We start from the raw sequence: 25,461 nt of genomic DNA, 5'->3' as shown, positions 1-25,461 counted from the left end.
CAGTGAGCTCCTGAGAACAACAGTGGAAAGACTGTAGAAGATTTAAGGAGCAATATTGCACTTAAATGAGTCTGGACAGCATGACATCAGCAAGTAATTAAAGCGGCAAATTCTGGCTCCAGTGCGTGCATTCAGGTTTGTGCGTGATCTGAGCACCTGCAGATCTCTCTCTCTCTCTCGCTCTGTGTGTGTGTGTGTGTGTGTGTGTTTGGCTATTTTCACTGGACAAGGTTCAAACTATGAGCGAGAAATGGAAGTATAGAAGAAGGGGGACTGTAAGACAAAGAGAGAAAAGAGAGAAAAAGTGCCAGAGAGGAAGTGAGAGAAAGGAAAGAAGACAGGGGAGTAAAAGAAATAATGGGTGGGAGAAATAAAAGGAGAGAGGAAAGAGGGAAGGAAAGGGAGAGAAAGTGACAGAGAGGGAGGAGGAGAGAGAGTGGAAGAGAGGGAGATGGCGAGCGAGAAGAGAGACGGAGAAAGAGACTGAGAAAAAGAGAGCTAATTACAACATTCTTCCCAGTTGAAGCAAGTTGTATGAAGTGTTCGCTCGCAGGGTAAGTGCCCAGAACTGCGCAAGACTCCATACCGTTCACAGCGTTTTTGATATCCATCGCTCTCTCGGACCTGCGTGATGGAGCGCAACTGCACGTGCAAGCAATTCGCCCGACTATGGTTCTGCAGGGCAATAATCACAACTTTGTAATTTTAACCTGCTTCAAATCCAGCCATGTGAGCATGTACCTTCACTTCCCAGGTTCCTTTCATGGTCGCGGAACGGTCATCTTCGCGCGTTTCTCCTGCGTCGGAACCCGCACGAAACTCCGAGGATGAACGCGCTCGCGCTGTTCTTCAGCTGCTGTGCGCTTTTGTGCATGCACTTGGTATCGCAAGCCCTTGGCCTCGAACCCAAACCGAGGCTAACGTCCTCGGCAGCGAACAGCGGCGCCAAGATCTCGCGCATTCGCGCTGCGGCACCTCCGATTCCGGCCGAAGCAATGCCCCCGCACCGCGCAGCGCACGCGCCCTCAGGACTCACCGCACGCACCAGCGGAGCAAAAGCCGTCCTCACGGCGCATCAAAGAGTGTCGGCAAAAAGGAGCGTGAAGGTGAAAGGCAAAGCGGAGGAGAGAGAGACACCGAGACAACCGGTTGTCACACCGCATGATTACATGCTGTCTCTTTACTGGTCTCTGTCCACTGGGCAGATGAATGGGAGCGCAGTGCACGAGGCGGGCATGGCTAACACCATCACGAGCTTCGTGGACAAAGGACAAGGTACTGGCTACTACTAGTATATTATTATTATTATTATTATTATTATTATTAGTGCAGTTCAACTCAATTGTATTTGTATGGTGCAAAGACATAAAGCAGTTTTAATAAATGGTAAGTGTAGATTTATATTTAGATCCCTAATGAGCAAGCCAAAGGTGACAGTGGCATATTACAATGAAACCACATGAGAACAAAATCTACAGCAGGACCAGACTCAAAAGGGAACCCAAGTTCTTGTAGTAGAGTAAAGGTTTCAAAAAGTATTTTGAAAAGATGTTCAGTAATAAGCATATACTGAATAGGAGTCCTGTTATAAGCATAGGACTGCAGCATTTCTTAGAAGGTACAAATCTATAGTCTCCAGCTGAGCTCCAGCGTAAGGTTTTTTTTTTGGATGGGCAAATCTATGCTATCCATGTGGGACCATCCACAGCAGAAGGGGTCAGTGTAAAAAGCTACAAAGCAGAAGCAGAACCTCAGGATACACCATACATCGGGCAGCAGCAGTACACATACAGCTCAACAGAGAGAGAACAGATCTTTATCTATGCTCTTATGATGCAGTGCTTTAAAAAGGGTTGTATCTTGCACCCTGGGACATAAAGTGTTCTACCATTCCACTGTCAACAAGACTAACATCCCAGTCCGCTGGCCCTGGCCGCTAGACAGCTCGACCAAAATCGAGCACCTCAGCTGAGGCACGAACTGCGTAGCTTTGGTACTCCACTTCATAGCGCTAGCCACCAAGCTAACTCCAGGGGCAATACATGTAAGGGAAGTACTGGTTGTGTGACACGGTAAGGGGTCAGAAATGTGGGAGCTCTAGTGCATACAGCTCAACACAAAGAGCACCGCAGAAAGGTGGGAAATAACAACTAGAAATGGCCTTCTCCCTAGCCAAACTTAAAGGCACCAAATGATAAAGGAAGAAATTGGTTCCTAACTTAACGGACACAAATATTATTTTGGAGGCAGATTTCTCTTTCTAGTCTCCTACTTATTCTTTTCCTTAATTGACTCTCTCTTTATCTCTGAACTCCGTTTCTTTCTTTCCTTCAATGTTTTCTTCTAAGTTCCTTTTCATCCTGTTCCTAAATATTTTCTCTCTAATCCTAAATTAATTTTCTAAGCCTGAATATTTTCTCTCTAATTCTAAATTCCTTTTCTTTCTAAGCCTCAATATTTTCTCTCTAGTTCTAAGTTCATTTAAATCACAAATCAGAGTAGCATGGAGCTGCTTTGTTACCTGGCACAGATCTATGTCCGCACACAGAGTGAGGCATTTGGAGGGGTTATAAAGGCTTGACCATGCACAGCGTGTTTAGGCTGATTAACTGCGTGAGGGCGTCATGTAGCAACCGGTGCTGGGCCTGTTATAAAAGCCTGTGCAGGTGGCAGCGGATTTGCCTCTGAGGGCACTTGTGGAGTGACATTACCTCCCTCTCTAGAAACGTCTCCCGACGTTCTCAGACCAGCTGCACGGTTCCTATGGATTTCCCTGACAAGCTCTGGGTCCAAGATGTGTCAAGCTGGGACCCAAGAGTGTTCCTCTGGACCATAACCCTCCCAGTCCACCAAATACTGTGTGCCACCCAGACGGTGGCGTGAGTCCAGGACACATCTCACAGTAAAGACTGGGGCTCCATCAATAATACAAGGTGGAGGAGGGGGCGGGGGAGCGGAGGTCACCAGAGGACTATAAAGGAATGGCTTTAACCTTGAGACATGGACGGTAGGATTGATTCTCATGGGACAGGGGAGTGCTAGGTGGTATGCCAACAGATTGATTCTCCTAAGGATCTTAAAAGGCCCAATATACTGTGGGACCAATTTCTTGGACTCTAGCCACAATTGAAGAATATTGGTTGCCAGCCATACCCACTGGCATGGCTGGAAGCTTGTGCCCAGATGCCTCCTCTAATTGGCAGTACAGGTACTTCTTTGAGTGGCAGCTTGCAGAGATAATCTGGCTTTCTGCCAGATTCTGTGACAGCAGCAAATCGTGTGCGGGGACCCCCACTTCTTCCCGCTCTGCAAACATGGGTGGAGGATAGCCCACCTGGCACTCAAATGGCGACATGCCATTGAAGAGTGCCACAGGGTGTTGTGAGCAAAATCCACCCACATCAGGTGTTGCGTCCATGATGAGGGGTTGGAGGAAGCCAAGCATCTGAGGGAGCGCTCCAGGGGATGAAGTAGGCCAGGTGGGTGTGTGTGGGGCTCCTTGTTTCTGGCACAAACCTGACAGGCTGCCATGTAGGCCTGGACGGCCTTGTCCATACTTGGCCACCAAAAGCATCTGCACAAAAACTCGAGAGTTCTGACAGCTCGGGGCTGGGGATGTGTGACCCCAAGAAAGGGCCTGAGATTGTACGGTTGACGGGACATAAAGTTTTCCTGGGCGGCCACTACCCAGCCTGTAAGGCAACACAAAGTCGAAGCACGCAAAAAAACAAAGACCACCTGGCCCGCCGGTGATTCAGGCACGTGCCCTCCTGAATATAGGCCAGGTTTTAATGGTCTGCCCAAATTATAAACTGGTGCTAGGTGCCCTCCGGTCAGTGCCTCCACTCCTGCAATGCCAACTTTACAGCCAGGAGTTTGTGGTTCCCAACATCATAGTTCCTCTCAGGTGCGGTCACGTGGTGGGAAAAGTGTGCACCTGGGTGCAATTTCTGGTCAGGCCCTGAATGCTGGGAGAGGATGGCGCCCACTCCTATATCCAAGGCAACAACTTCCACTATGAACTGAGCCTCAGGGTCGGGCATACACAGAACTGGTGCTGATGTCAACTTTCCTTTGGCCGGGTCCACACTAAGGCTCCCTTGGGACACAACAAAGCCCAAGAAAGAGATTGTGGTGACATGGAATTGCGATTTCTCGAGCTTGACATAGAGAAGGTTCTGTAGGAGTAGCTGAAGGACCTGGTGCACATGAACAACATGTTCCTCCAGTGAGCTGCTAAAAATCAAAATGCCAATGCTAAATAGATGAAGGTATAGTGATTCAGACTCTCCCAGAGGACCTCGTTGATGAAGCGCTGAAAGACTGCAGGGTCATTCATCAGGCCAAAGGGCATCACCAAGTATTCAGAGTGCCTTGACAGCATGATGAATGTGGCCTTCCACTCATTCCCTGCGCTAATGCGGATCAGATTTTACGTGCTGTGTAAATCTAATTTTGAAAAATTTTTCACCCACTCCAGACGCTCAAATGCATAGTTCATCAAGGGCAGGGGTGCCTGTCCTTCTGAGTGATGGTGTTAAGCCCGCGGTAAGCAGTGCTGGGCCGCAGGTTCCACTCTTTCATCTTAATAAAAAAATCCTGCCCTCATGGGCAATGTGGTTGGGCAGATGAATCCCAGAGACAAAGCCTCTTTAATATACTCATCCAAAGCTTTGTGTTTTGGGGGCGACAGGGAGAACAATCTGCCCCAATAAAATATTGCCAGCTGCTCCTGAGTCAACAAAGGCTTCCAGATTAGATTTCTGACCATCTCCCCAAGCAGTGGTGACAGGAATGAAGAAACTAGGCATGTGACTAGACCTTCCTGGGATGGCCCCTGCCTTTTGGCATCAGACAGGGACAACGTGAATGCCAGTGTCCCGCCTGCCCACAATACAAGCATCTGTTTTCGCACCTCTGTGCCTCCCTCTCATGAGAAGAAAGCCCAGTGGCACCCAATTGCATGGACTCCACTGAAAAGTCCTCAGGTTTAGACCCACTGGAATGAGATATGGGAGCATGCCCGTATTTATTTGCAAGCATGTTTGTATCTTTAGATCAGCGCTCTCTGCTTCTTTCACGCAAGTGGTTATCAATCCTAACTGACAGGTCATACAATGCTTCTCATGAGTAGCCAGCTCATCTTTTAAATCCTCAGAGAGGCCCTGCACATATGCAGCTAGGAGAACTTGGGCATTCCAGCAAGAGCCCTCAGAGAGAGTCTTAAACTCCACTGCATAATTGGCCACCGAGCAGATAACTTGATGGATCCGGAAAAGGGATGACTCCCCAGCGAGTGGGTGGTCAAATGTTCTCCTTAATGCTGACACAAATGAGTCAATGGTGGAGTGGTCAGTTAATTTATTCTTAATATTTAATTTATATAATAATTTTTACTATATAATTAATATTCAATCTTAGCCCGTTCAGAGGGAAACTGGGATGGCTGCATTTCAAACACCAGCGAGCACTGCATTATAAAAGAACTACACTTCTCTGCTTCACCTGCATAGGGCTGAGGAGCGGGCAGCCTCGTCTCAGCATGTGCAGGGAGGGGCAGTATCACGGATCGGGCTTGAGGAGTTGACTTGTGAGTCGATTCATGATTCGACTCCGTGGGAGGACCGGATTGAGGCTGTAGCAGGAGCTGAATTTGTGCAACGCACTCAGAAACACCCTGAATCTCTGCGAATAGCACTGCCAATGGCTGCTCATGTATGCACAGAGCGGTGGCCTGACCAGACACAATTTCTCCTATCTGCTTTAAATTAGATGGTTCCTTTGCTGCTGAGGACATTCTGTTATGGGGCTTTGCACATAGTTTGTCCCCGAAAGGGCGATATATATCATGTAGTGGAACCAAGTGCAGGGAGTGGGACTGATAAGGAAGTGCACACTGGCTGCTAGACAGCTCTACCAAAATCGAGTGCCTCAACCGAGGCACGACCTGAGTAGCGTTGGTACGCCACTTCATAGCACTAGCCACCAAGCTAACTCCGAGGGCAATACTCATAAGGGAGGTAGTGCATGTGCGACTCGGTGAGGGGTCAGAAATGTGGGAGCTCCAGAGCATATGACTCAACACAAAGAGCACTGCGGGAAGGCGGAAAATAACAACTCAAATTGGCCTTCTCCCTGGCCAAGCTTAAAGGCACCAAATGATAAAGGAACCATTGGTTCCTAACTTAAAGAACACAAATATTTATCTTGGAGTCAGAATTCTGAATTCCATTTCTTTCTTTCCGTCAATGTTTTCTTCTAATACTAGGTTACTTTTCTTCCTGTTCCTCAATATTTTCTTTCTAATCCTAAATTCCTTTTCTTTCAAAGCCTCAATATTTTCTCTCTAATTCTAAATTCCTTTTCCTTCTAAGTCTCAATATTTTCTCTCTAGTTCTAAGTTCCTTTAAATCACAAATCACAAAACAGTAGCGTGGATCACAGATCTATGTTTGTACACACAGTGAGGCATTCGGAGGGCTTATAAAGAGTTGCAGCCAGGTACAATGCATTTAGGCTGATTAACTGCACGAGGGCGTCACGTAGCAACCGGTGCTGGGCCTGTTATAAAAGCCTGTGCAGGTGGCCGCAGATTTGCCTGAGAGGGCACTCGTGGTGTTACATCTGATCTACAAATTTACCTAACAGAAAAGCTATTTAAATGCCTGATTAAACAAAAATGTTTTGAGCCCAGATTCAATGATTGAGACTATGTCTAAGTCCCAAACAGTAATATGAAGGCTATTCCATAGGTGGGGGGCTTTGTAGGAAAAATCTCTGCCATCTTCAGTAGTTTTCATTATTGTCTGACACACCAAAATCCAGTGGAACACCAGATCTTAACCTGCACCAAGTATTCCTCATTCACATTACCAAACCACAAAATATATTTACAACTGTATATACAAGACATTAAATTAAGTGATTAAAAATAAATGCAATGTGTATTTCAAAGAAATGGCATATATACATTTATTTGAACTTTCTAATAAAAGACAGTAGTATAAACAGCAGATAAATTTATATTAAATGTGTAACATTTGACACATATAAACATGTAGCTCTGTAAAAGATTCACAAAGAAATCAATCTTTACATAACTGAAATAATGCAGGACTCGCACAAATTATTCAGTGATTATGTCTTCAACAACACAGTCCGACCTAACAGGCAACAGGGGATAAATGGTTTGAGTGCTTCTCTGTCTATTTCAAAATAAGAAGGAAAGGACTGACGCACAAAATAATTACATACAGTAAATATACAACAATTACTTGGTACAATCTAAACATTTCTGAAAATTATTTCATAAAATAAGTCAATATAGACAATATTCTTGCATCATACACTGATCAGCCATTATACCTTTAAAACCACCTGCACCGATAAGCCATTACACCATTAAATCCACCTGCCTAATATTGTGTAAGTCCCCCTTGTGCCGCCAAAACAGCGCAGACCCATCAAGGCATGGAATCCATAAGACCACTAAAGGTGTGCTGGAGTATCTGGCACCAAGACATTAGCAGCAGATCCTTCAAGTCTTGTAAGTTGCAAGGTGGGGCCTCCATGGATCGGACTTGTTTGTCCAGCACATCCTACAGATGCTCGATCAGATTGAGATCTGGGGAATTTGGAAGCCAAGTCAACACCTTCAACTCTTTGTCATGTTCCTCAAACCATTCCTGAGCAATTTTTGCAGTGTGGGAGGGCAAATAATCCTGCTGAAAGATGCCATTGCCATTAGGGAATACCGTTGCCATGAAGGGGTGCACTTGATCTGCAGTAAAATGTTTAGGTAGGTGGTACATGTCAAAGTAACATCCACATGAATGCAAGGACCTAGCAGAACATTGCCCAGAGTATCACACTGCCTCTGCCGGGTTGCCTTCGTCCCATAGTGCATCCTGGTGCCATCTTTTCCCCAGGTAAGTGACGCACATGCACCCAGCCATCCACATGATGTAAAAGAAAACATGATTCATCAGACCAGGCCACCTTTTTGCTCAATGGTCCCGTTCTGATGCTCATGTGCCCATCGTAAGCACTTTTGGTGGTGGACAGCAGTCAGTCAGCATCGGCACTCTGACCAGTCTGTGGCTACGCAGCCCCATACACAGCAAGCTTCGATGCACTGTGTGTTCTGACACCATTCTATCATAGCCAGCTTTAACTTTTTCAGCAATTTGTGCTACAGTAGCTCTTCTGTGGGATCAGACTGTGCTCAAACTGGGCTAACCTTCACTCCCCATGCGCATCAATGAGCCTTGGGTGCCCGTGACCCTTCACCAGTTCACTGGTTGTCCTTCCTTGGACCACATTTGACATTTGGTAGGTACTAACCACTGCATACTGGGAACACCCCACAAGACTGGCTGTTTTGGAGATGCTCTGAGCCAGTCGTCTAGCCATCATAATTTGGCCCTTGTCAAAGTCACTCAGATCCTTTATCTTGCCCATTTTCCTTCCTCCAACACATCAACTTCGAGAACTGACTGCTGTCTAATATATCCCACTCCTTGACAGGTGCCACTGTAATGAGATAATCATTGTTATTCTTTTCACCTGTCAGTGGTTTTAATGTTATGGCTGACCGGTGTATATTTATCCTCCCATATTAACTAAGGGCAAGTCACTCTCCTCAACCTCTTTTTCTTCCACCCCATCAATCTTCACAAGGTTGCCCATCTAAGGTGCCTTTTTTTATTGTTGCGTCATGATCTTCAGTGTTGTGCGCTGAGTTCAACACTAGTCAGCCCCAAACTGAATAATTTCACTAAAAACACACTTTCTGAGGGACAGTAACCTTTATTTATATTTATAAAGTTTTTCACACTAACACTACAGTTAATAAAGACATCACAATAAAAAAAATTACAGATATATTGGTACTTCAGTCATCATGTTAGGACATGATTCTTTTTCTGTCAAATTGATAGATAAAGTTGTTAGCTTTGCCCTTTAGAGTACACTTAAATTTGAGCTAATTTCCATATTCATAACCACTTTTCCCCCTTAACACTACAATATTGGTGTAAAATTACTCAGAAGTTTATATTTGGCAATAGTAATAACAGTAATAAATCTAATTAGGCTTATAGTATAATATATGTAATGTAATGTAAATACAATAAAAATGTGGTTTATAAAAATAATAAAAATAACAATACAATATAAAAATCTGTCATATGAATCCAAACACTAAAAGCACAGCATCATTTATCAGAAAAAATAGTATTTTTTGAATGTGAAATTAAAACTGATAGTTTCAATTAAGACTGATACAATTGCAGTTGTGTATTTCTAAACTTTAATACAAATTATTAAATTGAATGTGGTTAGCATGACTGAATGATTAAAAACCACATCTAACTACATAGCCTGGTGTTTATATAATAGTAATAGCTTACTAATCAATCAATTAATTATTTATGTCTTCCTGTAGCTTGGTTGATTATCACAGCTGTTCCTTATGAATGCTTCAGTGGGTTCTTATTAAGGCTGTCAGTTGATTAATTTTCTTATTCGTGAATAATCACACAAAAATTGCATATTAAAACACATTCAGATTTCATGAAAAACTGTCATCTCTAACAGTGTATTAATTCAAACAAAGCTGCTACATGTACAAATGTAAATTTTCAGTGCCATAACATAACAGTGTGTCACATAGGTATTTGCAGTGGTAGAAGGTAATCTATAACTGGCAGACTATTGTTCTGCAGTTGGCTCTGACATAATATGCTGATAATGTTCATTACTGTAATACATAATACAAAAGAATTAAACAGGTATTTCCACTGCTGCAATACTCATCTGCACCTATACAGGTTCACTCATCCTGACCTTAGTATTACAGGGTGCCATTTGGCAATTAATCTGAACTCAGATAGAACATTATAATACAAAGGTTATGACTCTTGTTCTCATATTAAGCTCAAAAACAACTGATTAATAATGTTCAAAGTTCTTTGTGCTAGTCTGTAAGTGGCTTTATAAACATTACTTGATTGGATGATAGCAACCATGTTCCTCAAATAATCAGGTTTCAGCAGGCGTTTGACAGTCATCTGGCAAAGTGAAAGCTATATCCAGTGTCTCTTTTAGTATTGTATGCAACCTCAACGGGGGCACTATTCATGATTTTAAAATGAAAAACAAATATATCTGTTATTGATGGCCTATAGTCAGATAAATTAATATTTCTGATTATGTGGCTAAAATGAACTTTTTGATAATTTAGCTAATATGCAAAATCTCCTTTTGTAAACTAGACCTATTTTTTGCCTGCTCTAAAAAAAAAATTGCCCCTAAAATACCCACAAGATGCTGAACCTCTATCATTGTTGATATTTATAAACAATTTGACAAACATACTACAATCAATCCTTTCTGAAGCTTGGTTGTAAATCTTTTTTGTTTTCAAGGATTCCCAGGAAATTTAAAATGAACACAGTACATGTTTCTGAGAAGGCTCACTTATTTATTTATTTGTTTGTTTGTTTGTTTGTTCAGTTTTCTAGGGGAGCTTTTGCCCAGTATTTAACTTTAGCTTGCTAGGTTGCTCATACTTTTAGAGATTTTTCAAGCATGAATGCATAGATTTGATAAAGTGTATGCAGGAAAGACAAGCAACATGAGATTATGGTCCCCCATAAAAAAAGAAATGTAGACACTGGAATATCACAAAATATTCATACATTTTACATTCATATTATGTGCTCACAAGACCAGTATTAACCTATTTAGAAAGTAATAAATAGATTTTGATTCCAGGTACGGTGGACCTATCTTGTACCTAACATTTGCCATTTTATCAGGTACATCTACCATATAAGTGCATTTAGTATTTACTATAAATGTACTCACTGAAGCCCATCTTTTGCTATGTACAGTTTTTTTTAGCCACACACACACACACACACACACGCACACTTTGACTATAGTTCCGTTATGAGTATGACACTCTTTCCAGGACAAAAAGGTATGTTTTTAAAGTGCATACACTGAAATTTACACGGATGTAAACACACACCAGTGTAATGTGGTTGAGTCAAATAGGAAGAAACATGGCTGTTTTTTACAGAGCAGCATCACAGAGAAGGCAGGAGTGGATAGTATTTTCATTTCATAAAGTAATGTTTAAAGTGGATTAACTGAAGATTTTAGTTTGGGTTTTATACAATGTTTGAAATTCAAATTAAGTCCTTGCTAATCTCTTACTTTTGTATTTCTTATAGATGAGCATGTGCCCCTGTTAAGGCGCCAGAGGTATTACTTTAACATCAGCTCCCTGGAGAAGGAGGGACTGCTGGGAGCTGAATTACGCATTCTCCGAAAGCCTTTCATTGATCATCTTAGAATCCCTGCCACTGAGGGCAGAACTACTCTTCGACTTTACACATGTGCCACAAGTAAGCAGAGGGCTATGCTGCTCCAGTCGCAGCCCGTAGAGGATCGCAGCATCCCAAAATGGGAGGTGTTTGACATTTGGAAACTATTCAAGAGTTTCAGAAACACTGTTCAGCTTTGTTTTGAGTTGGAGGCAATGGATCGTGGCCGCCCACTGGACCTCAGGTCACTTGGCCTGGATCGTTCAGGCCGGCAAAACAAGGAGAAGGCCTTCTTTGTGGTGTTCAGCCGCACAAAGAAGCATGGTCTCTTTTACAACGAGATCAAGGCCCGCTCAGGCCATGACAACAAAACTGTCTACGAGTACCTGTTTACGCAGCGCAGGATGCGCCGGGCACCACTGCCACGTGTCAAGAAGCCGAGCAGAAGTCCAAAGACACGGTGCAACCGCAAGCAGCTGCATGTTAACTTTAAGGAGATGGGCTGGGATGACTGGATCATCGCACCATTAGAGTATGAGGCCTTCCACTGTGACGGAATCTGTGATTTTCCCATCCGCTCACATCTGGAGCCCACCAATCATGCCATCATCCAGACACTCATGAACTCCATGGATTCTCACTTGACGCCACCCACCTGTTGTGTACCCACCAGACTTAGTCCTATCAGTATTCTCTACATTGACTCAGCTAATAATGTTGTATACAAGCAATATGAGGACATGGTGGTAGAAAGTTGTGGCTGTAGATAGCCAAAAGTACTAGAAGAGAATGCTAAGGGGAAAAAATTCTACTATTCTAAAGCTATACATATTGATCTTGCATTCTGTGGCTTACTCTGTTGCATCAGTGTCCTCTCTCAAGATTTGATGGGTTCAAGCATATCATTTAGGTCATTGGAATAGTTTGGACTAGATGCATACACACAGTACATTCTCCTATTTGTTAATCTATTAAGATACACAATCCTCAGCACAACTCTGCTAAGATTGGTTCAACTCCCATGTGAAGGGTGAGTCCATACAGGTGTTTTCAATATTTAAAAAAAAATCCCTTAACTGATTACACAAACCTAAATTAATATTCACATATTAATTTAGGTTACACAGCTAACCTAAACTTGTAGTTCAAAAAATATCCCAGACTCCAGACTATTCAAGATGATATATTAGATGCTCAGTAACTTTGGGGCATCTTCAGATTAAGTGGCATAAGTCTTCAACTTAAGTTCAAATGTTATGCTGGGAAGGTCTAAACTTATGCTGGGACAGTTATCTGTATTCATATTTAAGCAGGTGCTTAACTTTCGTTTCTGGGCAGTCCAGATTATTAAATCTGTTTTTTTTTTTTATTAAGAAAACACTATTTGTTTTTTCCATCAGTGGTATGCTGCAGTAGCCTGACCTAAACACTGCCTTACTCCAAAATAAATTCAGATTTCTACCATATTTCTGTACAAACAATAGAAATGTTTTTATTTACAGAGCTGCTGCTCCATATAGCCCATGGAGACCATGCACTGTGCATACGGTAGCATATGTTTGCTGGAGTTTCCAAAAAATTCATTTTTGTACATTCATTGCATTCTTAAATAATCATTCCCCATCATTATTAAAAGAAAATCATCCTGGAAAATCATGTGGGCATTATAATGAAATGCTTCTTAAAGGACCCCAGAAGAACTCTTCTGAACTTTCTGATCTTTCTGAATGTAACAAACCCACTAAACTACCTAAAGTAAATCTGATAAAATATTATAGATGTCAATTGTTGTCAACTGTAAATAACAGTTTCTTGATTTGGAAAAGACATTGATGTTTTGTATTCAGATTTAAGCAGGTGGTAAACTTTCATTTTTGGACAGTCCATTCAGATTATTAAAATTATCTGCATGCAGTTCACGGCTCTGAGGTTGCTAGATTTTACTTTTATAGAGCTCTCAGGACAGGAGTTTTTCAGTTGTGTCTGTATCACTGCCTTTAAAGACACCTACTTTCCTTTAAACCTGAACACAAAATTGGAAGATTGAAAATGCAACCTGACAAATCTGAATCCTATCAGTTGCAATATGATGTAGAACAAGAGAATAAAAAAAATACAGTTTAGACTAATATGAAAATATATAAATGAGAAGTAGGTAAAGCATCAAATAAGCATTTAATAATAATTGTCTATTATATTGGCTGATCATTTGGAAAGCATCCTAGTTGGGATACTGATGTTAATTAGGCAATATCTGCAAATTGTTTGTGCTTCCAACTAATTGTGAGATAGTGGTGCTGGACTTCATGCTGCTCCTCACTTGAGTCGATATCACACAAGAAAAATGGTAGCACTTTGGTCTTAATATCAATGTGACCAATTTCATTAATAACTCCCCTCTATGCATGTTTAACTCAACTCTGAATATGGCCCTTTATTAGTAACTTCACTTTTTTGGAAAGCATAATGGTTGTTGGCTATTATTATTATTATGTGACCATCATTGAGATATGCATAATTGAGGATAGCCAAGCAAGTGGTTCTACACCAAGAACAACTGCTATATCAAAATATTGTCCCCTCCGAAAGTACTGGAATGGCAAGACCAATGTATTGATATACATGAAAGGCATTTGGGTTTGAGACCAAAAGATGAATATGAGACATTAGATCAGAATTTCATACACACACACACACACACACACACACACACATTATTCGGTCTGAACAGATAATGTGTCCTAAAGAAATATGAATATACTGTAGATCCGAATTGTAAGATGGAGTATTCAGGGGTTGGTTTTTTTGAAAGCTTGCCAGCTTCAGACTAGGTGTGTGTCAAAAATGCAAACTCAGAAACTCAAACTCAAAAACCACACAAAAAGAAACTAGCCAAAAATGTGTGTATATATAAAAAGTTAGACAGAACTTTTCTCTTTTTCTCAATATTTTTGTGGAAAAATTAACAGTGGTGCCCCATTTTTGATTTGCAGTATACATCTGCAAAGTATGGCCATTATAAACAGATCCTAGTAACACTGCTCAGGGAGTGTAGTGCACGGAGATTCACTATTGGTTTCTCTGTCAGTGGCACCCTCACCTAAATACTGCCTTACTATATCTGATTGATTGATTGATTGATTGATTGAAGTTTATTGTCCATTTGCCTTTGGCTTCACAATATCTACACTGAAAAACACAGGACACTTATATACGCTCCCACACAGAGGCATGATACAGTAGTCCAAACGTAAGACATCAAATAACAAAAAAAACTTCGATCTCTTGTTATAAAGTGCAATGAGCAATTACATTGTTTAAAATCTGAATTGAAAATAAATACATTGAACATTTAGGTGAAAATAAATCCATTGTTTACATTGTTGTTACATATAAAAACTAAGTTATGAATTCATCAAGGCAACATCTTATGGAATAAAAGAATTCCTAAAAATATTCTTTATAGCTATCTCCCAGATGGAAGCTTATCAAATTCATTAAATAAGGGGTGGGAGGGATCTCTCAAGATCTGCTCAGTTTTCTGCCTGTTAAAAAAACACATGAATCTCAGATATGTATCTCTGTGATTTCCTTATCATTTTCTCTCCCATAATAACAATCCTAGACAGTTTTTTCCCCCATTCTTTACACTAGTAAGACCATACCAAGTAGAGATGTTGTAAGTTAAAATACTCTCCATTAGACCAGCTCCAGTGTATCTATACTTACATAAAAAACTATTTAGTTTCCTCATCAGATGCAATCGTTGCACAGCCTTTTTAAAAAATATATGCAGATTTAGCTGTAAAAATGCCTAAATAGCTGCCTAAATACTTAAAATCCATAATTTCCACATATAGGTCATTAATTTTTACTTGTCTTAAGAAGCACAAAATATTCTATTAATTACTTATATTAATAGTATTAATATTATAGTATAAGTATTAATTTTAATACTTATATTTTACTATTGAACTATTTGAACTATATTGAACTATTTGAACACCAGTTAAGTATTTTGCTGATATAGTCAAGATACGCTAACTCCTTGTCTGTATTGCCTTCCTTCAGTAGACCAACCAGAGCCATATTATCAGCAGATTTGTATAAATGAGAGAATCCTGAATCCCCATCTCATTAGGGTAATTGGCAAATAGTACGGGTGAGAAAACGCAGCCCTGTGGTGCACCTGGATTTAAAATAATTTCATTAGTCATGTTACTGTTAAAAGACAATCTCTGTGATCGTTCAGAGAGAAAGTCCCTTATCCATATAATGATCCAGCCATCAATACTAAGATCAGACAGGACATGTGTTTTATAGTGTTGAAGGCTAAAACTCTAGGTTTCATTTTTAGATTTTAGGTCAGCCTTCAGCACTATGAAAATACATGTCCTGTCTGATCTTAGTATTGATGGCTACTACTACTTTGAGGCATTTGCAAATGTTTCGTGATTGTATTTACTAACCTAAGAGTTGCATCTCCAGTGCTTTGGCCACATTTATAAGCAAACTGAAATGAGTTGAGAAAACTGCCAATACATGACATTAGACTATATGACTATAATTCTGTTCATACACTTACACAAAATACTAGTCAGAGCAATAATTTTGTAATATCTGACTCAAGTTGAAGAGCACAGCTCTTAAGCACCCTTCCCCGTAGGCCATCAGTGCCTGGTACTTTATCTACCTTTAACTTTGCTAGACTAGCTGCTACCTCAGTTTCAATAAGCAGAATAGGAATTGAGTCAACAGCACTATACGCATGATCACAATGAGAATGATTGCAGCCAGAATCAAATCACAAATAAAACAGATTCAAATCATCACCAGAGAGATTTATTTGATTTATTTACCTTTCTACCCATCATTTCCTTTACCATGTTCAAACAATTCTGCACTGTTAAAAAAAAAAAAAAAAAGACATCTTGGTATATGAAAATATCTTGAATATAGTCTAATATATCTAGTATTTCTTATTATAAGATTACAATAAACCATATACAAGATTAATGAGCCTATTTCTAGACATTGAAATAGACCTATTTCAAGATTCAAATTTTCAAGATTTAAATTTTCATATTCTATTGGCTGATCATTTTGCTTCTTTCTAGAAAAAAAGGCTTAAAATTAGCAGAATTATCTGCCAATAGGACAAGACTATTTCAAGCTTAAAATGAGTAAAAAATATCTAGATATAGGTTTAATAATCTTATATTTGGGTTGGTGTCATTTTATAATAGGAAATACTAGATACACTTGACTATATTCAAGATTTATCCACTTGCTAAGATGTCAGTTTTTTTTGCAGTGTGTTCCTAATCATACTCTGAAGTTTTCTCCCTTACCAGATTCATGTCTCCATTATTAATTGTAACCTTTCTATCATTCAAACACTAATTTACTTCCTTAGAAGCCCACACTTTGTTATTAGGGTAAACCTTAATAGTCTTTGAGCAGGTAACATTGTCCTCACAGAATTTTATGTAATCTTTAAAAGGAAATCTGCAACATCTTGACTATACAGTATTCAAGATGCTGCACAATTTCTAGGTTACTGTTTAAATTTAAGCATGTGATATTGACCATGTTAACTTTGAACAAAAGTTTCAGTGAGTCTTATTCCTTCCATTGATGCATGTGTTCGGATGACACGCTGATGGATTTGATCTAACATGGATCATCAGGTTTTACACAGATGTGTGGAGTCTGTGTCAGCTCGAGTGCACACTGGCATTAAAGCAAAAAGGGGACGTACCAAATACTAAGACATTCTGAAATTCATGTAAATATTTTTAAGATTCTACTTTTCACTCAGGTTGCTGGTAATATCATTTGTAATGAAACCCTTTGTGTTAAATTGAAAAAGAATGCCAAACAGAAGCATTTTCACTAGTGGTCTCACACTTTTGGACCCCACTGTATGCAACCAGGTTATTGCAAGTTTTTTCTTTTTCTCCTTAAAACATTTCTATTTGTTTTTCACTTCAGTTTTTTTGGTTGCTATATTACGTTCAAGGTGGAAAATGAGCTCACATGATATTTTGCTTTCATATATAGCAAATAATATATGAAATATATAAATTTTGTTTATACAGAAATATTACCTCATTAAGGCAGGCAGACTATAAAGTCATCTCCCATTAGTGTCATATGAACTTGCAAGCTTGCCAGGTTCCATATGTAATGTCCACAGGTTGCAGATTGCAAATCAGAAATGCACACCAATGTTAACTTCTTCCCCCTGAACAGACAGAGAAAAAATGACTACTTTGTCAGTTTTTTCAGTGCTTTCCAGTGTTTCCAGGGCACAATGGCAGGGTTAAAGTAAAAAAAAAAAAAAAAAAAAAGAAAAGAAAACTTCTCTTCCATTTCTGATTTAAATCCAAATACAAAAACATATACAAGTATTTTGAGCAATAAGCAGTACAGGTACAAATACAGATAATGGCACACCTACTATGCACTATATGAACAAAAGATTGTGGACACCTGATCACACCCATTTGAACTTGCTGAATATCCCATTCCAGCTATATATATATATATATATATATATATATATATATATATATATATATATATATATATATATATATATATATATATATATATATATATATAAATGTAAAATCTGTCAGGTCCAAGGTTGGCAAGGTAGATTTAAAGGTGGCTGAACATTTGTTGGTACAGTGTTGGCCCAAAATTTACAATGTGGACTTAAAGGTTGCTGAAATTTTGTTGGACAAGGATGGCAAGGTGGATTTATAGACAGCTCAAATTTGCCCCAATGTTGGCCCAACAGTGGCAAGGTGGATTTAAAGGTGACTGAAAGTCTGTCAGCCCTGCTGGCCCAAAATTGGCATAATGTTGGCCCTACACTGGAAACATGGATTTAAAGGTGGCTGGCAGATTGGATTTAAAGACAGCTGAAAGGTTGTCGACCATATGTAAAAGCTCGCATAGTCTACACAGCTTACAATAAGTATATAGAATGCATCCCATCTGAGGCGTACTTTCTGTTTTTGCTGTTTCACAGAGTGGACATCCTTATTGTCTTCCTAGTTGGAAGCCTGCTTGTTTCCCCACTGTTTTTTCCCTATTGATTCTTTGCCGCTTCTGATTCTTTGCAGCGTTCAACCTACCTGGTGTAAAATCACCTTTCTAATGTCTTCATAAGAAATCCAGCTGAACTGTATAGCAGGCGAAGTAACCGGACAGCCCATTGAGGCTCAGGCCATGCCAACATTACTGTGGCATGCTCAAAGAGCTCCACAAAGGCTTCTGGGTCATCTTATGGAGTCCTCTTCATCAAGTTGATGGGGCCCACAAATGGTGGAGAAAGCTGGAGTTCCAGTGGGCTTAGTGAGGCATTTTCTGGGACAGACTGACTGGCTATTATCTCAGATCTGTTGATGAATAGTTGCACATCACCAGTCCCCTAACTGGTCACACTGAAAGCTCTGTTTTGTCTATTCTGGAGCTATTCATCAGCCATAAGATATACTTTTTTGTGCAATATGGTGGGGCACTAGGACACCTACTGTGCAGACTGATGTGCTACAACATCCGTTAAGACCTCCAGAGGGGGCTTGTGTGTTTAAATCTACAGAGAATGGTGCACAAATGTTGTGTTAGTTTTGAAACACTGTTCATCGCTCTTGGAATTCATGGAATTCAAGTGTCTGCCTTACTATCTGCCAAGGGAGTTCACAATTATTGTGGCCATGTACAATCCTCCCACAGCTTATGTATGGGGCCATCAGTCAACTACAAGCTGCATACCCTGATAGCTTTTTCATTCTTGCTAAGGACTTCAATCATGCAAACTAAAAACTGTTTTACCAAAGCTATTCCAGCATGCTGAGTTTGTGAATAGAGGAGCAAACACACTGGACTTGGTTTACACAAATAAAAAGGACTCTTACAAAACCACAGCCAGTGCCACCTCAGACTCTGAGACCATGTTTCAGTCCTGCTAACCCTGGCTTACACACCACTTCACAAACATGCTAATAATTTTGGCAAGAGGGAGCTACCTCTGATGTCCAGGATTGCTTTGAATGCACAGACTGTAGTACCTTTAGAAAGACATCTACCAACAGTCATGAATGAATATGTCATGAGTCACATTAGGACCTGGACCTGCTACACGTATTGTCCTAACCAATCCACCAAGGATGCAATCTCACATGCCCTTCGCCCTAACCCACCTTGATAAAAAAAAAAAGAAGACAATGCTGTTCATAGGCTTCACTTCAGTATTCAACACAATCATCCCCCAGCAGCTGATTGAAAAGCTGGACCAGGCTGCCTGCAGCTAATCTAGTTCAGTTAAAATGTAGCACAGTGGTGTCAGAGATACGGCCTGTGGGCTGGCATCAGCTGGATAAAAGTCTTAATATAGTCCACAAGTGAATTTTAAATCTGTGTTCTAAATTAAAGTTGTCTCGTGGACTATAACTGAATCAAAAAAATGTGAAAATTTTAAAAAAGCTTGCTGGTTTCTACCGTGGCTGGATTGACCAAGGCCATACACTAAAGCATGGATGGATTCACTGACAAAAAAATAAGTCTACTAGAAATGAAGCAGTAGCTTATGTCTTATAATGATCGCTATATTGAACAAGTAACAATGGTATTTAATTTAATTTCGTATGAAGAATTGATAATGCAAGCAACTTTTGTGAAAGCTCACTGGATTGTTCCTCCATCATGGCACTATTCATCACCATTAAATGTGACTTAGAAATTAAGCCTTCCTGCATGAGCTCAGAGGTGTGTTGTGATTGGCCAGGAGTAGAGCCAGTAGAGCCTGGCTTCTTTCCTCTTTCTGAGTATAAGGAGTTTTTCACTCCTTGATTTTCCACTGCTTGATTTTACTACCGAATTTTTTTATCTTGAATTTTTAACCTACATTTTCAAGACTCACAATGAAAATTTTCAGTAACATCAAATTTACACTTTTTGTCAAGTATTACAAATTTAGGTTCAGGTTCTGCTGACTCCAATTTCACTCCATACCTGTTTCCCAAGTCCTCATTCCCTACCCACCAAGGGGGACACATGACATTTTTTTAAAGTATTTAAAAGCATTATTTTTTAGTATTTAGTAAAAAAAAAAAAAAAAAAAAAAAAAAAATTATGATTTTTTTTTTTAATTATTATTAATCCAAAAAAAAAAACCCATGATTGACTGGAATCAACAACCATTAATTACAAAATAATGCAAACTAAACAAAATCAATAAGATCCATCATTTAACTGTACAAGCTACACTCACACTTACTATGGCAACTGAACCTGGATGGTGCTAATGAAAGAACCAGTTACAACCAAAATGCTCTGGCGTAAATTATTATGCTCAACTTTTGAGTTTGCTGTAGTTCAGGCTTATGGCAGTAGTTCATTGCTGTAGTTTTTTTCTGTTAAGCTAATGGTCTGGAGTGTAGACTCTCTTCTGTGTAGCACTTAACAATGGAGCCTAAACAAGAAGCCCCTCCTACACAGAGAGGCCAAGAGGCACACAGCATCACTGCATCACCAAGTTAATAAACACAGGCAGCATCACAATGCAACACATTATGTTGCATAACGACACACCAGTCGCAAATAAGTACACTCATATATAACAAGTTATGATAACAAGTTACCTAATCATACATGACTGTACATAATTCAAGAACTACCACAATGTTTAATCCAAGGTTAACTTGATTACAAAGCAAAACATTTATACACATTTGTTGATTTTAACTTTTGTTCATAGTTACAGTTATAGTCTGTACACCCTCTATATAGGGATATAACGCAATGCCACTGTCTGTACAGTGGCGGCTGGTAGTGATATTAGATGGGAGGGCTAAAATTTATCTATCGATAGCTCAAGAGTTATACTATTAGGGTTGACCAATATGTTATAATCCAAGATCTCATAATAATAATAATAATAATAATGTTCCTCTGGACATGGTCCTCAACAAAGCTTTCAAATTTTGTGTTGACTCAATGAAGTACTGCGGAGGTATGACCTCACATTTTTTGGCTATTTCACTGGCAATGTCTGCCATATTACATTGCAGGTTTTTTTTTCATAGCTCAAAGTGCTTTGTATTTTACCATTCTAGCAGGAAAAGCTTTGTATGTTGTGCACACATATGGCAGGCTTCAACATTGTTTTTTTTTACTTGCCCTGGATCCACAAGCACCTATGATATACCATTGGATTAGATTTCATTTTTTACGTGATTTTGTGAATTTAAATGTGTGTTTTCCAAATATGACCTCACTTAATTTTTTACACCTTCACTGTCAAGTTTGTTTGCATGCTATGGGCAAATGGTTTCAAATGTCAAAGGTCCATCTGATAACTTTTGTGCAGCTTGGACTGAAGATGATCTGAGCCAAATGGTAAGTGAGGACTGGACAAAAATTGAAGGCTGTGAAAAGTTTAAAGGGTTTTCAAGAAATTCTACTGTTTATAAAATACAATGGTGAACACCAAATTTATATATCACCTGACATTAGAAGCTTCCAAGGAATCAGGGAAAATAAGAATCATAATGCTAAACCAAGCACTTCAAAAGTAATACAAAAAAACACTTATTATTGAACCACCTAGCAGTCAAATGCAATAAAACCTAACAGTGTCTCTCAAGACATCATTCTTGACAGGTTTACCAATTTTATATCAAAAATAAATCAAATATCAAAGCGTTGCTGAGATATAGCCAAACTTCCTGTTTTGTGTAACAGCAGAAATTTAGAAATGGTAGGTGGAAGATTTTTGCATTGACATGACTCAGCGTCATTCATAGATAGATAGATAGATAGATAGATAGATAGATAGATAGAATTCAGTGTGTTTTTGCAGATCTACAAAAAACACACTGAATATTAAATAAAGATATGTACATCAAAAAGAGTAATAGTAATAAATAAAAGAAAAAAGGAGCAATAAAACAGGTGTGCAAAAATGGCAGTGAATAATATATACAACATATGTATGACATAAACACTATGTACATTATGTGTAGTGTGTTCACCTATCACACAGAGATGAGCTGTTGTACAGTGTTATGGTTAAAGGTAAGGATGATTTCCTAAAACGTTCTTTATGGCAGCAGAGCTGAATGAGCCTATTGGAAAATGAGCTCTGCTGTCTTTTTTTAGTGTGTCATGAAGGGGGTGAGATTGATTGTCCATGATGAAGAGCAGTTTGTTCAGTGAGCTCCTACTCCCCACAGACTCAAACATCTCCAGGTTTTGTCCAATGATAGTTTCAGCTGTGCGAATGAGTTTATTGGCATCTCTGACACTGATGCTGCTCCCCCAGCAGACCACAGCATAGTAGATGGCACTCACAACCACATACTGCTAGAAGATCTCCAGCATATTGGTGCTGAAAGATCTGAGCTTCCTCAGAAAATAGAATCTGCTCATCCCCTTCATGTATCATCAGCATTGATGTTGGTCCTCCAGTCCAGTCTGTTGTTCAAGTGGACACCCAAGTACTTGTTGTACTCAAAATGTCAGAAATCAGATGACGCCAATCTATGAATTTATTCCAGATAGTTCCAGAGTAAATAGCAAAAACATAAGATTTCATGTTTTAGCACACTTGTGCTCAAATGACATGAAAATTTTTGGGACCCCTGAGGGTGCCATCTCAGTAAGTATTCTCAAGTTTCATGTTGACCCATCAAGCTGTTGTTGAAATATGGCCTCATGACATGTTTGGTGGCTTCGCCATCAAATTCCTTTGCATGTTACAGGTGAATGCTTTCAAAAATCAAAAAACAAAAAACCTTGAGTCACCTAACACAGGAGAATTTACATCAGGTCCAAGAATGGCAGTGTTGACTGTATAACAGGGGAGCTCAGCTACAGGAATTCGCACTGGGAGATAAAGCGCTCAAACAAATTCCTACATCAAGCTCTAAATTACTTGCAAAGTGGCAAGGGTCCTTTGAGGTCAAACAGCAAGTCAGAGAAGTCGACTATGAGGTCCTCCACCCCTGTCCCTTGTGGAGACTATTTCTGGTATGCAGTCGCCCCTACCATTTACCCCAGCACAAGAAATATTGTAGTTTGAGAGGAACTCAAGTCTATGATCAATATGGGAATAACCAAGGAGTCAGACAGTGATTTTTTGCAGCCCTGTGGTTTTGGTGTCCAAGGTTGATGGGACAGACTGGTTCTGTGTGAACTTTAGAAAAATCAATGCAGTGTCTAAATTTGACACATACCCACACATTGATGAACTGCTCGATTGGTTAGGCTCAGCTTACTTTTATTTCACACTGGATTTAACCAAGGGGTATTGGCAGATTCTCCTGACTCCAATATATATATAGTAATGTCCAAAGGTCTTGGGCACATGCAAAGAAATTCTGTAGAGCAAAGATGCCTTCAAAAATAATTAAAATAAATGTTTCTACATTGAAAAAAAGTATTATAAAGAGCAGAAAATAGTAATAAATGAAACAAAATCAACATTTAGTGTGACGACCCTTTGCTTTAAAAAACAATGAGTAGTTTCAGGTGCAGTTTTTCAGTTTTATAAGGAAATTAGCTGGTAAGTTTTACTGAGTATCTTGCAGAACCAGCCACAGTTCTTCTTGAGACTTTCACTCTTGCACTTGCTTCTTATTTTGCAGCAAAACCCAGCAGCCTTCATTATGTTTTTTTGTCTGAGAAGTGGTCTCTTTCGTAATATGCTGCTTTCTTTACTGACATACAAACATTTTTCTGTAACATTTAATTCTGTGCTGGAAAACTAATGTTTGGAATCTAAACTGTTTTTGTACTGACTCAATAATGTAGAAGTCATAAAATAAAAATCTATAACAAAGTTTATACTACAAAAATAGTGTGCCTAAGACTTTTTTGCACAGTACTGTATGTAAATATCCCAAGAAAAAAAAAATTGCCTTTTGCACTCCATTTGGGTTACACCAATTTGTCATCTTTTCATTTGGTTTGTTTGGAGCCCCAGTGATGTTTCAATGTCTCATGGCCAGAATACTCCGCCCACATATGATATAAGCTGTATATGCCACTGCTTATTTAGATGATATCATCATTTATAGTAATGATTGGCAGCAGCATTCACAATACCTGAGAGCTTTCTTGGGATCATTGAGATGGGCGGGACTCACAGCAAATCCAAAGAAATGTGAAAATGGCTAGGTAGAAGTATGGTAACTGGACTTCCACTTGGGCCTTGGGTAGGTGCGTCCCCAAATTGGTAAGACCAAAGCAAATGTGGCCTGCCTGGTGAGGCAGTTCATGGGGCTGGCTGGCTATTATCGGAGGTTTGTATCTACATTTTTGGACACTAGCCCACTGACTGACCTCACTAAAAAGGGAGTGCCAGATCTGGTCCAGGTGTTTTGTCAGGTAAAAGTGGTTTTGCGTGAGGGGCCTGCTGTTGCCTTCTCCTGACTTTTCTCTCCCTTTGTTCTGCAGACTGATGTGTCAGACAGAGGGCTGGGGGCCCTGGTTTTGTCCAGGGGGTGGAGGTGGAGGAACAACCTATACTGTACATCAGCCAGAAGCTCTCAGTGAGGAAGAGTAAGTACAGCACAATTGAGAAGAAGACTCGAGGTTTTTCTGTGGCTTCAGCTCCAAAATCAGTGATTTTAGATGAGTCATGTCTAAAGTCAACTTCTTCACACACTCAGAGAGAGTCTAAATATTTCATGTTAGCATTGGCCTAGCTCAATGCATTAGCACAGGCCAAGCTTTACATTTGTTGCAGGCAGCCTCCAAGCCAAGGACTAAGTCTTGCAGATGGCCAATACAGAGACAGTGGGTACACAGCTGATGGCCACACTCTGGCTCTGGGAGATTTTGGGCACTGGTTGCACAGTGTACAGGTGTGGCCAAGTGGGCGTTCAACTCTTCTGTTACTATTCAAACATTTATAAGTTCCACACATGGAGAAAAGGTGCCATTTGCTGTCAAATGTAATATGATGTAACATAAAAGGAAGCGATAGTTTTAAAATGAAAAATAATAAAGACTACTATGATGATATACAAATAAGTGGGTGGCGAATATCTAATAGGAGTCTAGTATATTGCCAATAAATTGCTGCATGAATAGTCCTATACGTAATCAT

General features: G+C 39.7%; 1 protein-coding gene across 1 annotated transcript; it reads left to right on the top strand.

The window, feature by feature from the left end:
* On the top strand, nucleotides 1-16,840 carry gdf5 (growth differentiation factor 5). The gene is made up of 3 exons (XM_053242366.1): nucleotides 1-554; nucleotides 755-1,275; nucleotides 11,241-16,840. Exons 1-3 carry the CDS (start codon nucleotides 535-537, stop codon nucleotides 12,101-12,103), a joined length of 1,404 nt encoding a protein of 467 aa, XP_053098341.1. The 5' UTR covers nucleotides 1-534; the 3' UTR covers nucleotides 12,104-16,840.
* The last annotated feature ends 8,621 nt before the right edge of the window (nucleotides 16,841-25,461 follow it).

Source organism: Pangasianodon hypophthalmus, chromosome 2 (assembly GCF_027358585.1).
Source record: "Pangasianodon hypophthalmus isolate fPanHyp1 chromosome 2, fPanHyp1.pri, whole genome shotgun sequence".
In the NCBI taxonomy this organism is placed as follows: Eukaryota; Metazoa; Chordata; class Actinopteri; order Siluriformes; family Pangasiidae; genus Pangasianodon; species Pangasianodon hypophthalmus.
The sequence above is the reverse complement of the archived record's forward strand: the minus strand, read 5'-3'. Positions and strand labels throughout refer to the sequence as shown.

Excerpts from the sequence above, each read along its gene's own strand:
- gdf5 (XM_053242366.1), top strand. The coding sequence starts at position 535 with ATGAAGTGTTCGCTCGCAGG. Across the intron at positions 555-754 it reads ATGAAGTGTTCGCTCGCAGG|GTTCCTTTCATGGTCGCGGA; the intron begins GTAAGTGCCCAG and ends TTCACTTCCCAG. Across the intron at positions 1,276-11,240 it reads CTTCGTGGACAAAGGACAAG|ATGAGCATGTGCCCCTGTTA; the intron begins GTACTGGCTACT and ends TATTTCTTATAG.